The sequence below is a fragment of the Tetrao urogallus genome (genome assembly GCF_951394365.1).
Source record: "Tetrao urogallus genome assembly, chromosome: 6".
Taxonomy (NCBI): Eukaryota; Metazoa; Chordata; class Aves; order Galliformes; family Phasianidae; genus Tetrao; species Tetrao urogallus.
The window spans coordinates 21,772,180-21,786,731 of record NC_136819.1 but is presented as its reverse complement, the minus strand read 5'-3'; the positions used below and the strand labels follow the sequence as shown (position 1 = coordinate 21,786,731).

The 14,552-nt window shown below is 40.5% G+C and overlaps 1 protein-coding gene across 1 annotated transcript in view; it reads right to left on the bottom strand.

Moving 5' to 3' along the window:
* The window catches only part of HSD17B12 (hydroxysteroid 17-beta dehydrogenase 12), a gene marked incomplete at both ends in the record, with an annotated part of 72,876 nt that overhangs the window by 37,016 nt on the left and 21,308 nt on the right, over window positions 1-14,552 (bottom strand). The window contains 2 exon segments of the mRNA XM_079537196.1: window positions 7,976-8,051; window positions 11,926-11,972. Coding sequence (XP_079393322.1) covers window positions 7,976-8,051; window positions 11,926-11,972 — 123 coding nt within the window.

Sequence of the window (14,552 nt, the reverse complement as noted above, 5' to 3'; positions counted from 1 at the left end):
GAACCATCAAATACTTTGACAGGCAATAGCAGATTACTGTTCAATTTGTTGATACTTTGCATCATATAGAAGGTTATTAAAATCAGCCAAGTATAAGAAGAACTCACTTTTTCTGATCATTTTGTAGCAACTTAAAATTGCAAGAAATCTGCTGTTAACTATGGCTCTTAGTTTCTCAATACCTAGGACTTGATTAAGATGTTTCGAAGTGGGATGCAAAAATCAGTTGCAATGTAATACAGGATTACCAAAGGCACATGGGGACATGTTGAAGAGTGGAGAGTTATTTTTCTTCTCCTGCTACTGCTTTGCTTGCTTCTTTGGCCGTTCAGAAGCTAAAGACCAGGTGACACCTCTTCTGTGTTTTTGAAGGCTGTTTCTTTGCATCATCACCGTGACGGCAGGAGAAACAACAAAAAACCTTGAAGAACCTGCAACAGCTTTCAGAAAGGAGACCACAGTAGCACAGATAGAGAGAAGGTGATCTAGAGCAAAGACTCTGGGCTCTTTCGCCACCTGCATTTATTCATGCTTCAGTTACCAAGCCCACTAACATACTGAACACCAAAAAGGATGAATCAGAAGAGACTTCCCATTTGTGCAGCTGTGTCAGTCCTTCTCTTGAAGGATAGATCACACTACCCATTTCTGTGAAAGGGGCAACAAGATCAGCCTAGAAGATGGGCGTCATCACTACTGACCCTAATCCAGAGGGATTCCACAGAGACCCAGTGGAAGAGAACGTGGGTATTCAGAAAGGCAGCAGATAAGCAGCAATAGTTAGGTATCCAAACAAAAGTCCTACAATAAACAATAAGTCACAGATATCTCTATAAAACTCTGAAGCAAAGTACTGGTCATCTAAGAAATAATAAACTAAGCCACACCTAAAAGAAAGTTCTGCAAAGCTGGGTGCAAACAGAAGTTGTTATGCAGGAACACCATAGTGTATCCATTTCTGCAGAGCATAATGAGATGTCTATCTACAATTTAACATAATTTGCTATGTTAAAACACAGTTTATAAGCATTTATGTATACACATTTGATCGAGTACTAAGGACTAGATCTGGACTCCTCTCATTCTACTTCAGAAGCAGCACTACCAGGGAATTCCTTATAATGCACTAATTGCACAATATGCATACAGTGTCCTTCAAAAACAGTAAATACTTAAAAATCTAGTCATGTAAAAGTGTAGAACAGGTAAGAAATGCCAGATCTTGTTTAAAATGTTAAAAATGCGTTAAATAGCTTCAAGTTTCAGTACATATGCACAAATCGATTCTTCACTTTCGAGCTTTGAAAGAGACAGCAGAAGATGGATCTCTAAAGCCATAGCCCACAACCCTTCCAAGCTACATGGGACATCTAAGTTTTTAATTTGTGTGAACAGTACTTTTACTAGAAAACATAGAAAGGAAACACATTTTATTAACATTTGCCTCTGTTTGCAACTCAGACTCCACTACTACTATATATTATTGTCTCTAAGATACACTTATTAAGTCAGAAAAAACATTCTTAGCAACACACAGGATCAATCAATGAATCCATCCACTCAAATTTAATGCTTAATACTGTAAGCTTTCCTAAATCAAGCTTATCCTAAATACAAGCTAACTAAAAGCACAGCACCAGGCAGCCTGGAAGCAGCTGCACACGCAAACAGCTGGGGCTGTGCAGCTGAGCTGTGCCAGCACTTCCCATTGGCAGCACCACGTCTGCAGGCAGGCCAATGCTCAACACACACAGCCCTCCATCCAGCTCCCAGCAGCGCATCTGTGGGTAATGCAGGAGATGTGCCCCCAGATGCAAAACAATCTGCCCTTGCTCTTAAGGCAGCTTTGGGACATTTGAGCCAGTTGCTACATGAATCGCAACCAGCAGCTTCACAGTCATTCATTATTATTTGTTAAGTATCTGCTAGTTTCATCTGAGTTTGGCACCCACTGAAAAAAGTGCTGCTAGAAGCCTGTAACTTGAAACACAGTCTTCAGGGTTCTCCAAAGTGTTAGCTGGAAGGGAAAATGCATTGTTAAGTAGCCCAGCAATTGCACAGAATACAGAAAGCAGCACAGTGTCCAGTTGAGGGCTGGAAGCATGTTAAGAGAGCTTGCAGCAAGCACAGCACACATGTAGTCATTAGCTGAACCATCTCAACATCATTTATTGTTCATATTCATGTTTTGTTTTGTTTTTCTCTAAAGAATCCATGGTGAAAAACAGACGAGTCTCCTCTCTCTGTGAACTAGTAACTGGCATAAATTGTTTTCCTCATCACAGCGTATTCCTGGAAAACACAGAAGTGACCATCAGCACTTCCTAAGCAGAGCTAGAGATTTTTACAACTTCCACAGACACAAAGGGCTTGGTGTAATGGAATTCAGCTTACTAAAAAATGTCACCTATAGAGCATACCTGTAGAAGGAGACAGCACTGTGTGGATCATCCAGTGCTCTCCTTGGGTCAGTTTCTTAGAAGTCCTGGTTTCACATCTCTCAGGCAATCAGATTTCTACCAATTGCCTTACAATAGGTTTGCAATGCAGACTTGCACTTGTGAAAACAATCTAGCCCTTATTTTCCATGTGATACTAAATTTACATTATGCTGAAAGTGATAAGCAATATATTGCAACTTCTGCGTTAGCAAGGTGACTAACAGCCTGGAGAGCAGCACAAGAGCTCTGCTTTTTGGCATCCACTAAAGCGTATGTAACAAACAGGGGTTATTTAGTAGACAGTCATTAAGTTCTTGTGCATTAAGGAAAAGGTGAGCTTTTCCCCCACCAATAAGCTATGTTGCAAAGTTTCAGTGAGGGAAAAAAAAAAGGCAACAAAACACAACAACAACAAAAGTGCATAGAAGAAGATGGCCCAGTGGGAGAAAATACAGAAGCAGAATGCTTCATAAGGAAAGAAAAACCAAAAACAGTTAAAAAGAAGTTCCCTTCCTGATCACTCTAACTTTTCATGATATGTTGATTGTATTCAGGGCTCATCCATTTTATTTACCGACAAATTAATAACAACTTCAGCTTGAATCCTCCTTCAGCTCTCTACGCTACATAACAACTGCCCTGTTAGTATCTGATCCCATTCAAGGCAAACTCATGGGAAACTATTTTCAACTCCATTGCAGCGAAACTTCCTCCGAAGATGAAGACCAAGAGTTCATTCTGAATCAAAGACTCTTCTGCTACATTGCCCGGCATTAAAACAAGTTAAAAATATTTGAAGCAATTTTGTCAAGTCCAAAAAAACATTGGAGGATACAGTATGTCAAGCCAAAGCCAACTCAAATGATGGAAGGCTGCAAACATTAATTTACCTTGAAGTAGATCACAAAAGGTCAGAATAACTGCCAGACACAGTCAGCCTTCAAGTTAAGCTCAGGAAAGTGAACCTTGTCAATCCCCATGCAAGGAAAGTAAAATGACGTTCCCTTCCTCAGATCAAGTGTGTCTGCTCTACAGCCTCCTTTATTAAGTTCAAATGTTCTTCCTCGCATCTCAGAGCTGGTGGGTAAGATGCACAAGAGCAGGGGGAGGAAATTCAACTGACAGGGCAGAGATCATGAGGCTAAGTACTTCAAGGTAGGTATATGTGAGGTGCTGTCTGGGAGAAACCCTGTAGAGGACAGATTTGCTATGGCAGGTCATTGGCCATTTGCACCAGGAGACCACAATAATACCTCAGGCATGAGCAAAGTTGTCAGCATCAAGCCTGCTTCAGTGTCACCCATAATTTTGTTATCAAGAAAGCAGGAAAAAAAGCAGCGTGAGCTATCTGCCTAAGAAATGGAGAAAGAATGTTCCCGGTTTTGGCACCACATCCCATTCCTTCCTTGTGCATACCTGCAGTCACACCAAAGGGTAGCAGGCGCATGATGGATCCCATGTCTGAAGATGAAAGCTCTCCGTTTATGATGCAGCTCAAGTATCTGGATCAGTGCAGTTCAAGAAGGTTAAGCAACTTCAAGATCACTATGTGCTAAGTAAATAGTCATCAAGTGCAGATTTTAATTTTAACAGCAGGTTGTGCAGTGACATAACTAGCAGAGCCAAGACAATTCTAAAAAACAGTGACTAAAGGAGCAAAACCAGTAATGTTTTGGACAACATGTTTTGGACAGTAACTGGTGAATAGTGTTAGAGACAGACTGACAATGAGTTGCTTTTTCCTGCCTCCTCACAGCTCACACACAACACTACTGCCTGTCCTGGTCAGCCACCAGCTAACAACATACATCAAGACCAAACTCTTCTTTTGACAAATTTCCATTAAGGAAAACTCTCTTTACAGCATTCTCCCCACTCAACTCATTTTCACTACATCCTTCACATTTCAACCTCTAAGAAGTGAGTTTCTTTGGAGTTCTTTCCCAAGCCTGCTCAGAACATACCTGCTGGCAACAGTGCAATAAGTGAAGTTTTTCTACTTGCAAATCTGTGATGCTTTCTGAATCAACTGCTGGCACTGAGCACCCAAGATGGCTTGGGCCATACACACTGCTGAACACAGCAAGCGAGGGAATAGTCATTATAAGGTATTCAAAAGATTGACTCTATTCACAGAAAGGTTTTCTTTCTGAACACTTAGAAGTGTTTAACAGTACAATACAACAGACATCTTAAAAAGATGGTGAAATACTGATGTATTGTGAACTAGACCAGGAACTTTGTGGAGCAAATCTAGAAAGTCGAGTGTTTGTATATGATGCTTTTTGACTAACAGAACTGTGCAGCTCCATGAGAGGCAGTCCACAATCATTGAAAATAATTTTCAAAATCCTTTCTTCATTCTGTGACTTTAGACCTAATTCTGTGAGAACACAAAAGAGAATTTCCTTTTTGAGGGAAATCCTACAGGCATTCCACAAACAAATTTAGAGACTTTAACTGCTTGTTATCCACTAATTTTTGTTGCTCAAACTGAGTTATAAGTTCAGAATATTGAGTTATAAGTTCAGAACATCTGGCTGTCTTGTAACACCAGTCCAACCATGCGCACACACAAGAAAAAAATCACATTCAGGTCATCTGGTATTTACCATTCAAAAAGACCTATCAGCACTTCTCTTAAAACGGTGCTTATGCAACTTGCATTTTGTACACACTTGTCACTCCTAATCTAAGTATATTTGAAGAGTGCAAGAAAGGATTCATCTGAACAGAATAAATGCAGCTGATCCTTAAAAACCCTCCCATTGTAACGGAGAGCTTCTAACCCTTTGCTAGAACCAGCAGGACAGTGATCAGTGAAAACAAGGAAGGAACAGAAAACACACACACAGCTCATACAGTACAAAGAACTGTGATTATCCAGAGCTAAACAGCCATTCTTCCTTCAAGTGAAGGACATGATCAAGCTCAGGTCTGCAGGACCATCGTGAATAAGTGTAAAGCTACCTGAAGAACCTGAAAGGGAAACATCCAAGTAGTTACAGCATTACAGTTTAAGAAGAAAAAACATACATGCCCATCTTATACATGGCAATATCTGAACCGACTGCAGAGACCACATGAGAAACTGTTGTCTAGCTAAAGCCTATTAGGATCTGAAAGCACTATTCTGATTTGCTTGATTATTCAGACTATCCTAATCCTGTAGCATATGCTACAGTGAACAAAGTATACATTTCAGTAGCTCAGCGTTGTCAAAAGAATGTTCTGAAAACCCAATATGAGTCATCTCACTTCAGAATCGTTTAGGAAAGAAAGCAGAAAAATGTTTGGGTGAGGCCTAACAGTAATTATGTATTACAGGCAGCTCTACAAAAGTAGATGTACTTTTTTTTTCTTCCTAATTTGAAAAACTCTCTCAGCAGCCATCATTTTGGTGTTGAAAGCTTAAAGCAGTAGATTTGTCTGTCTTGTCAGCATCACACTCAAGTCCACGGGAGAAAGATATTTCCAGACTGGTTCAGAAAGGATTATGACCATTTTCAGGAAGTCTGTCACTTCATGCTTAAGAAAGCATTTGTTTCTCGAGCAAGATATTTGCAGATAACTTCCAGCAATTCGGTTTTTACTTAGGAAGATACCTGTGTATGGTGTAGTAAGAAATGCAACTGCGTGCCCACATACGCAGCAAGCTATTACCTAGCTGCTGCAGTTAACCACCAAAAAGACTGTAGCTGCAACTTCAGTATTTGCAATTGCAAAGCTTCAGTACTCACATGGGTTACCCAAGCAGTGATATCTGTACAGCTGATTTATCCTGCTTCTGCGTTGACAAGATTAGTGTATCAGAGGTATGATCAGACGCTGCCGTGACATTCTTAAATGCAGGATGCTAACGAGCAGGGACAATTACTTCCAAACTAGAAGCCAGGATCTGATGCCATCTGAGTTCTAATAAGGATGTTCTTTACCATCTAAATATACACACAAAGATTTTTCTCTCTAGAAAACAGTTTCATATGTCGTCTTACGACAGACATGAAAGTTACATACAGTGACATTTAAACTAATTTAAAGAGAACTGTATGCCCTATTTTTCTCAGCAAACTAGTAAAATAGTCATTAATAAGCCTGCTGAAGCTCTTTAGTGATTTAGTTATCATTATACTTAGCAGTTCACTACAATGGTACACAATTGTTTGTGTACACTTCCTTCTAGATTACACTTCGTAGTGAAATGGTGCCACTAACAAATTCAGTGGAAATTTAAACTGCATTATTTTGGCTTAAGTCTGTAATGACCTCTGAAAGAGAGCAGCTTTTACAGTTACCTGTATTGTACACACAGACCATTTTAGGAAAGTCTAAGCAAAACAAGTAACACAGAAGACGGATCTTAAAGCTTTCATTATCCAGCATCATTATGCTGAGAAACATGCTTTATAGTACACAACTCCCACTCCTGCTTATCGAAAAGCTCTACACACAAGGCTACATTTCTTCTTTTATCTTGACATACTACACATAAACTAATAAACCTGCATTAAATCTGCCCTAATAAAAGAGATGTAAATTACAAAAAGAATTTTTCTGCATTATGGTTATACCTCGCTCTAGTAGGAAAATCATTTGTCTGCAAGAGACATAAGGAAACTAAATGACCCCATGCAAATATTGATTTTACATTTGTGATTGGAACACTGAAGTTACTCCCTTTTGCTTATATATAGCTATTTACTAGATGCTTACTAAAGAAACAATCCCTAGCATAAGCTCTTAAACTTGCACATCAACTCAATGCCCACATTCCTATGACTATGAACATTTGTTACCCTAATAGAGCTCACAGCTCTTTACAATGATCTTTGAGTAGTTTATCCAAAACAAAATGAAATTGGAGAAGCAGGAGGGAAATAACCACTCATATCCACAATAAATCTGTGTGCTTTGTTAAACAATGAATAAAATGAGAAACAAAGAAACCACCTTTGTGGTTGAAACCCATGAAATCATACTTGCTTCAAGCTGAGGTAATACCCCGGTGAAGTAACAGCTACATGTTTCTCTCCTCGTTACCATTCAAAGATGCCGATAATGACAATCACTGGTATGGGTCGGGTATGCAATGCTAACAGTGTTAGAAGTACATATTCATAGAATCCTATCACAGAACGGCTTGGGTTAGAAGGAACCTAGAAGGAACCCTAGGACCATCCAATTTCAACCCCCCCATGCCCTGAGCAGGGTTGCCACCCAGTAGATTAGACTGTCAAGGGCTACATCCAACCTGCCCCAGTGATGGGACATCCACAACCTTTTGGGCAACCTGTCCCAGTGCCTCATCACCAGAATTAAACCCTAGTGTTCCCAGAAGATAAAGAGGGACAACTGAAAATCATTCAGCAAGGCCTTTATCACTTATGTCTGTAATATTTGCGCTGTGGACAAGAACAAACTTTTATTTTTTATATAGAGTTGTATATATCAGCCTGTAGGAAATTAACATGCAATCACATTTATTTTATTTATAAGCACATAGGTGAAATGTAAGGAAGAAGTTTTTAACTCACTTATTTCACCAGCAACTTGGTCCAACTTTTCTTTTGACCGACTGATTAGAACCACTTTCATTCCACGTCTTGCCAACTGAAAAAACAAAGAACAGGAGACATAAGGACAGTCATACATCACTTCCAAATCAGCATACTAGTTATTGCAGGGATTGGTCAAATATTGTAACAATGACCAGCAAGTTTGAAGAGTTACAGTTTCACACAGAGATACGGATGAGAAAAACAGGACAAGTACTTGCACACACTTCTTTCTTGATTTCCCTCATGGAAAACTTAGTATCTTCTTTGTCATCTCATACAGGTGAATAAGCACATGTATACAGCAGATAACCAACAGCGGGTATTTTACTGTCTTTCCACACTTCTGAAAGTCCCACCAAAGAAGCTACTATCTATAATTAAGCTCAAAATGCCCAGTTAAGATATCCACGGTCACTTCAACACCTGTGTTGCAAAATTACCCTTGCACTCAATGTCTCTGTCCTTTAGCAGCTTACTTAGGGAGAACCTAGGCTCTACTCTTACTTTGCCTATTCATGGGTAATAAAGGTCAACTTAACTCACTTTTAAAGAAGTTATCCGTGTAAATTCAGCTGGGTCCACAACATATCCTGGTCATCAAGTCAGACCTAGTTCTGCATGCTTGTAATGGGATCTAACAATTTAACAGATCACAGAAAGACAGCTACATACCTGAATTACCCAGCAGTGGAAAATAAACAGTCTTTCTTTTGCAAATGCCTATTCCAATGAAAAGTAAAAACATGTATCCTATCGTTACAGGCAGCTAGCTTACTGGAACAGTTTTTTTTATAAAGTCAAGCAGTGAGCTTTGGAGATGGTAGGAAGAGAAGAAGGGATTAAGATAGCTTTCTCCCATTCCACAGGATCAAGAAAGCAAAGGCAAAAGGTTTACCTAAAAGTATCTCTGCCTGTGATATTGAGGACGACCTGACAATAATCTGCTTACTGTGAAACAGCTGAGGTACCAAGGGGCAGGAAAGCCCTACAGCTACTCCTCGTAGGTGCAGACTCTAGACTGCTGACACACAGCTTGCTTTCTGTCAGCAGTGAGCTCTGGACTCACAGATTGCTTTAAGCAGGTACCTCAGCTTACAGAAAAGTGCCAAACTGTACCAGTCCCAAAAACAGATCAAGTAAAGTCACATTGCTACATCAAATTAGCAGACTCCCAGCAAATCTGAGAACTTCCACAGTAAAAGCAACTTGAGAGAAATTGCTGCCATGTTGACACTGAAGAGTTGCGCTGAAAAGCTCGTCTCAAATCTAGAAATGGAAACCAAACGGCAAGAAGAATCATCTAAGTACAGAGCATGAAAAATGTCTTAGAAACAACTTGTAACTAGGAATGGGTATCAACTAAAAGAAATAATATCTTAGAAAAGATACAGTGCATACTGACTGATGTAACTTGATAAGAGTTCTGCTGTGTCTGAATATTCACTGATAGAGGCCTAGTGAATTGAAAAAAATCACAGCTGTCCAAAGAGAAAAAATCATCCTCTGAGGTTCCAGTATAAGGAATGAGGAAGATCCAGTTACATTGTAAATAACTTGCCATTAAACTTGGATCTTTGGCCATGACCTCGTCAAGATGAAAACACCCAATGAGAGGACCTAAAAATAGTCAGAAAAACTAATCTAGAGTAGCACAATGGGAAGATTCTCCTGCAGCAAAGGATTAATTGATGCAAGCAAAAGTCATCCTTCTAAATTGAGTTGGTGGATGTAGGTGTCTAATTTCCATAAATCCAATGTTAGTAACTACCACATTTTCCACTTTGATAGCAAAACATAGCTGCTTTTAAAACTCTTTCTCTCAAAGAATGGGTGTGATTGACAGCTCTCCCAAAAGCAGAGTTAGAGCTCTTGTTAGAGCAAGTACAGCAAGAGCAGTACTGAAGAGATGCAGATACACATCATCACGCACTCAACTGTATCACAACCTGTAGTTTATCATCCAAGACGAAATTTCTGCTGTTCGCTTTTACAAATCAGGAGTACAGCAACAATGGGGCAGTAAAAAGCAAGTCCTGAGTATATCCTTATTAAAAAACAAGGGAGAAAGAAAGCGTGTTCCTCTGGAACCAAAGGCAAGCATTACTTGGGCAGAGAAGATCACGTGCATTTGGCAGAGCACTGTTTATGAAGGGGTAGCCCTGTCATGAAAAGGATATCAATGCTGAGCAAGGAACAAAGATCTTGTTACTACAGGAATGAAAAGTGTAAAAGCAGCTTATTGCTTGGAAAATAAGGAAAGCAACCACAGCAGAATACAACCAGGGAATTCACTAATTTTTAACATTCTCCCACCAATAATCAAAGATGATACTGAACTTTTGAAGAGATCTCAACACTTGCATTTCTCACTTTAACTCCTCCAAAGAGAAAGAAATAATTTGCATGATTATATTCACAGCTGTGAGTACCCAAGCAGCTGTATATGCCAGCGACATTTATAGTAACCTGAAGGGAATTCCTGGTAGAAAGTCAAGCCTCTGCTAGCAGTCTAAGGAAGACAGACAAACCTGGAGTTAACTGAAAGATTGAGAAATCTTTTAAGGTATTTCATATTTCAACCTCTATTCACTTGATGTAATTAAACATCCATCCACCTGAACATTCAAAGGGGAAAGCACATCTTTTTTTATAGCTCAAGAATGGCTGCACCCTCTGGAGTGCTCTGTGCCTACAGTAACACCAGCAAAAAAAAAAAGCTGAAACAGCCCATGTTTCCCATCAGGGCCTCATACTTGCAAATCAGCTTTCCTACTAGCTGTACATGTAATAGGGATCTGCCAGCAGCACACATTTGTGTTCAAAGGCAGTCTAGCTCTCACAGACACCAGCAGAACATAAAGCAAAACTGTAGTTTCACTCACCTGATAACCTAACATACAGAGCCTGAAACCAACAACCCACAGTGTTCAGGGGGCATCTCGCATATCAGAGGGCTTCCTCCCAGTAGCAGTATGCCCTGGGCACAACAACCTCCTTCCACTTGCTCTAGGCAGTTATTTAAGTGTTGCATAATTTGCTTCAGGGCCATGTAACTGGCATAATTTGGCATGTAGGAGCTGTCAGCCCTGCAGAAGAATCAGGTGCTCTTGACATCAGCCTCCCCCCTTAGTAGGGGTGGGTGCTCCTATCTGCAAAACAGCAAAGAGCCTGGGGGGAAGGAGTGTATGTGTGGGGACACACTAGGATGGAAGGGGAATCTGAAGGGTGAGGACTACCCTCACCGAGGCCTGAACACCCTGCAAAAAAGAAAACTCCTGAAAAGAGGACCCCTCACAGATCATTACCTCACACAATCGTGTCTTGTAGAAAACAAAAAATGAATACAAACAGGCTCACTTTGATACTGATGCTGGAGTTAAAAGTTATTTTTGCTATAAGTTGCTGCAGTCAGCAATATTTGTCATGATGTTCTCTGGGTGCATAGGCTAAACTGCCCCATACTAACAGGCACTTTCTCTCTCAAAACAATACACTGCAGTACCATGTGTGGAACCCGCATAATATGCATCAAGAGCAAAAGCACAGTAAAAGTGGTAGAGATAAAGCACCAGCTTCAGAGACTTGATAAACCACGGGGAATAATTGGAACACAGTGCAGGCAGCTAGAAATGCCATTTAGCCAGTGTCTGGAAATACCAAATGAAAATTCCAAGGCTTGGGGTAGGTGAAAATAATTACAGTAACTAAAAATGTTAAAAGTAGAAACTGAAGGACAAGGTGAGCGCTGAAGACAGAAGAAGTCACAAAATAAGTGAAAGGAGATCTGATTTTCAGCTAGCCACTTGAGGGAAGCGACACAAAACATCTCAATCTCCACGTACGTGTTAAAACAAGATGAAGGGACAAGGCCTGCTGCTGACAGCTTGCCAAGGATCAGGACAGCTCCAAACAACAAGAATTCTTACCTCTTCTGCATAGGCTTTTCCAATCCCGTCAGTAGCTCCTGTGACCACTAGGAAAGAAAGATGGATATCCATTAGCTACTTCACAGCAATAAGTACACTAAGCATTCATTAGCAGGCTACTGAAGTACTTATTCCAACCAAGAGACACAATGTCTCTGGAATAGGTGTACAACTTGAAATTTTATTAAAGGTCTCTCAGGAAGCTCCCAATATCCTTTCCACGTAGAGAAAGAGTTATGGGCCTAAATTCTTGCCTCAAGAATCGTGTTCATCATCTCTTCTCATGCCAGTTTTCTGGCCTGCTATGCTACTTCTGAAGTTTGTGGCTTAGGAGATTTCTCAAAATCACACATCGTACGCAGCAAAATAAAAAGCATCCTAAAGCCTGTAACAATTCAGTATTTTGTTACATGGGCAGAATGTAAATTCTCAAAGCAGAAGACATCTTTTTAAGACTCTCCAGGAGCTTTTAGATCCCTGTAATGCGGTGCCTTGCCACCAGCAAGTCTGACTGACCAAAGCAGCCAGATGTGTCTAGAGTTTTTTCACCTGTGGGCGGACTGGGATCTGTGTCAAGCCTCAAGTCTTTCTAGGATTCTTTTCCACACACTGAAAATCACTGAGTGACTCAACATGCCATTAGTTTGACAGATTATTCCGGGGCTCACCACACCAGTAGCTGATCATCTCAGTTTACTCACTAAATAGCAACTCCTTCATCCACAATCCACTTCTCCCAAACTATCGTTTGAGCAAGCACATTCAGCATCACTTCCTTCTCTCAACTATTCATCCCCATCAGTTCCAATTCCTACACCTCAACATTCTTACACTTGCAGCTCGCCACTCCTTCATCCACCTCCACTCTCTCTTAAGTGGCTACAGAACACACCGTACTTATCCGGCTGCCCTCAGACAGATCAGAACAGCTTGTTTAATGCTTCCACCGCTTAGCCCTGAACTGAGGCATGCCTCAAATAACAGAGCTTGTTTAACGGTTCAGAAAACTGAACTGGGAGTGCTGGTTTGATTCCCAAACCCACTGCTAGCCCTGCACAGCCGAGTGAGGTGTGCAGCCAGCACTGCATCTAGCAGCAGCTTCCCCCCAGTGCAACAGAGGGAAACGTGTTTGCAGATGCCTTGATTAGTCACTGCGGATCACCCAAAACAGTTGGAATGCAAACAGCAGCCAGTATACTTCTGTTTGAGTAATAACAGCTAGGAAATGCTGTAACCATTTCAGTTTCTCTGCCACTAGCTATAAATAAGCAGACATAATAACAAGTGATGAAGCTGCCAGGAAAGGTCCTATTCTAGCTCGAATGGCCAGTCAACAATGCAATAACAGCCTAGGAATGAGATCCAGTAATGTCCCTGACTGAAGCTAGATTTACAGATGACCCTACATGAAGATATACACACATACATTTATCCCTTCCTTAGTTTCAAAGTTTGTTTGCAAGACGTCATAGCTCTAATATGAAGATACACAATTGTGCTGCCAGTATGATAGCACACACTGAATGCAGAGGATGTGATGGCTAGTGAGCAGTTCTACGTGCTGCATTGTCAGCCCCTGTAAAATGTATTCAGAAGGCCATGTGAGCGTGTCACACTGTTTTTGCCAATTCCTATTCAACTATAATTAGACAAGTGTGAGTAAGCTTTGCTATAGATAGAAATCCAAATTTAGAAAGGTAAAGCAGTAGTCCAAACGATGGATAAAGGCCTCAGAGGAAAAAATCAAGAATACATTTACAGGAGCCCACCTGCTGTAACCCAAGTTGTGTCAATATTGTGACACCCATTTAGCCAGACAGAATTATAGCCCTGCAAGATGGTGTCAGCCTTTCAGTTGTAGGACCATCAGGCTTCAATTTCAGCATTGCTGATCTTCGGTTTCATATTATGCATTATCACACAGTTCATTATGTTTTCAACAAAATAACGGAATAAGCAAGAGCACAGAGAAAACACGTATCAGCACCACTGCCTGTTACTCTTAGAACAATAACTGGACATATTTTAAGTTGACCCAGACTGAATAACATTTGACTTCAGTGACTCTTTGAAATGAGCTGTTTCATAACAACTAATACTTAATACTAAGAATGCAAGCGCAATTGCAATCCCAGATATTTGTTTTGCTTATTGGATCCACTGCTTAATTAGTCTGCAGAAGAAATGGCTGGAGCATGAGATTTAAGCATTTGGAGATCGGAGTTTTCAAACTGACCTGTGAGTAACAGGACATGTCCTCCCCTGTTAGGTTCTAGTTCATACTGAAAGAATCTGTAACCCAGAGATTAAAGCAGCCTCCAAAACAGAACTTAAGAAATGTAAACTAGTCTGATGAAAAACATCAAAAAATACAACCAGGAAAAAGAAAAAAAAACATTTGGACCATCACCTACACAAAAATGTATCCAATTAATGTGCATCATGCAGATGTGCCATCCTTGGAGGAATTGAAGGCCAGGTTGAAGGGCTCTGGGTAACCTGAACCAGGAGGTGACAAAAGTGTGTATGGTGTGGGGTTTGGAATTTGTTGGTCTTTATGGTCCCTTCCAACCCAAACCATCCCGTGATGATTTTGCTTCTGCTGTAGGCAAAGACATACACACAAA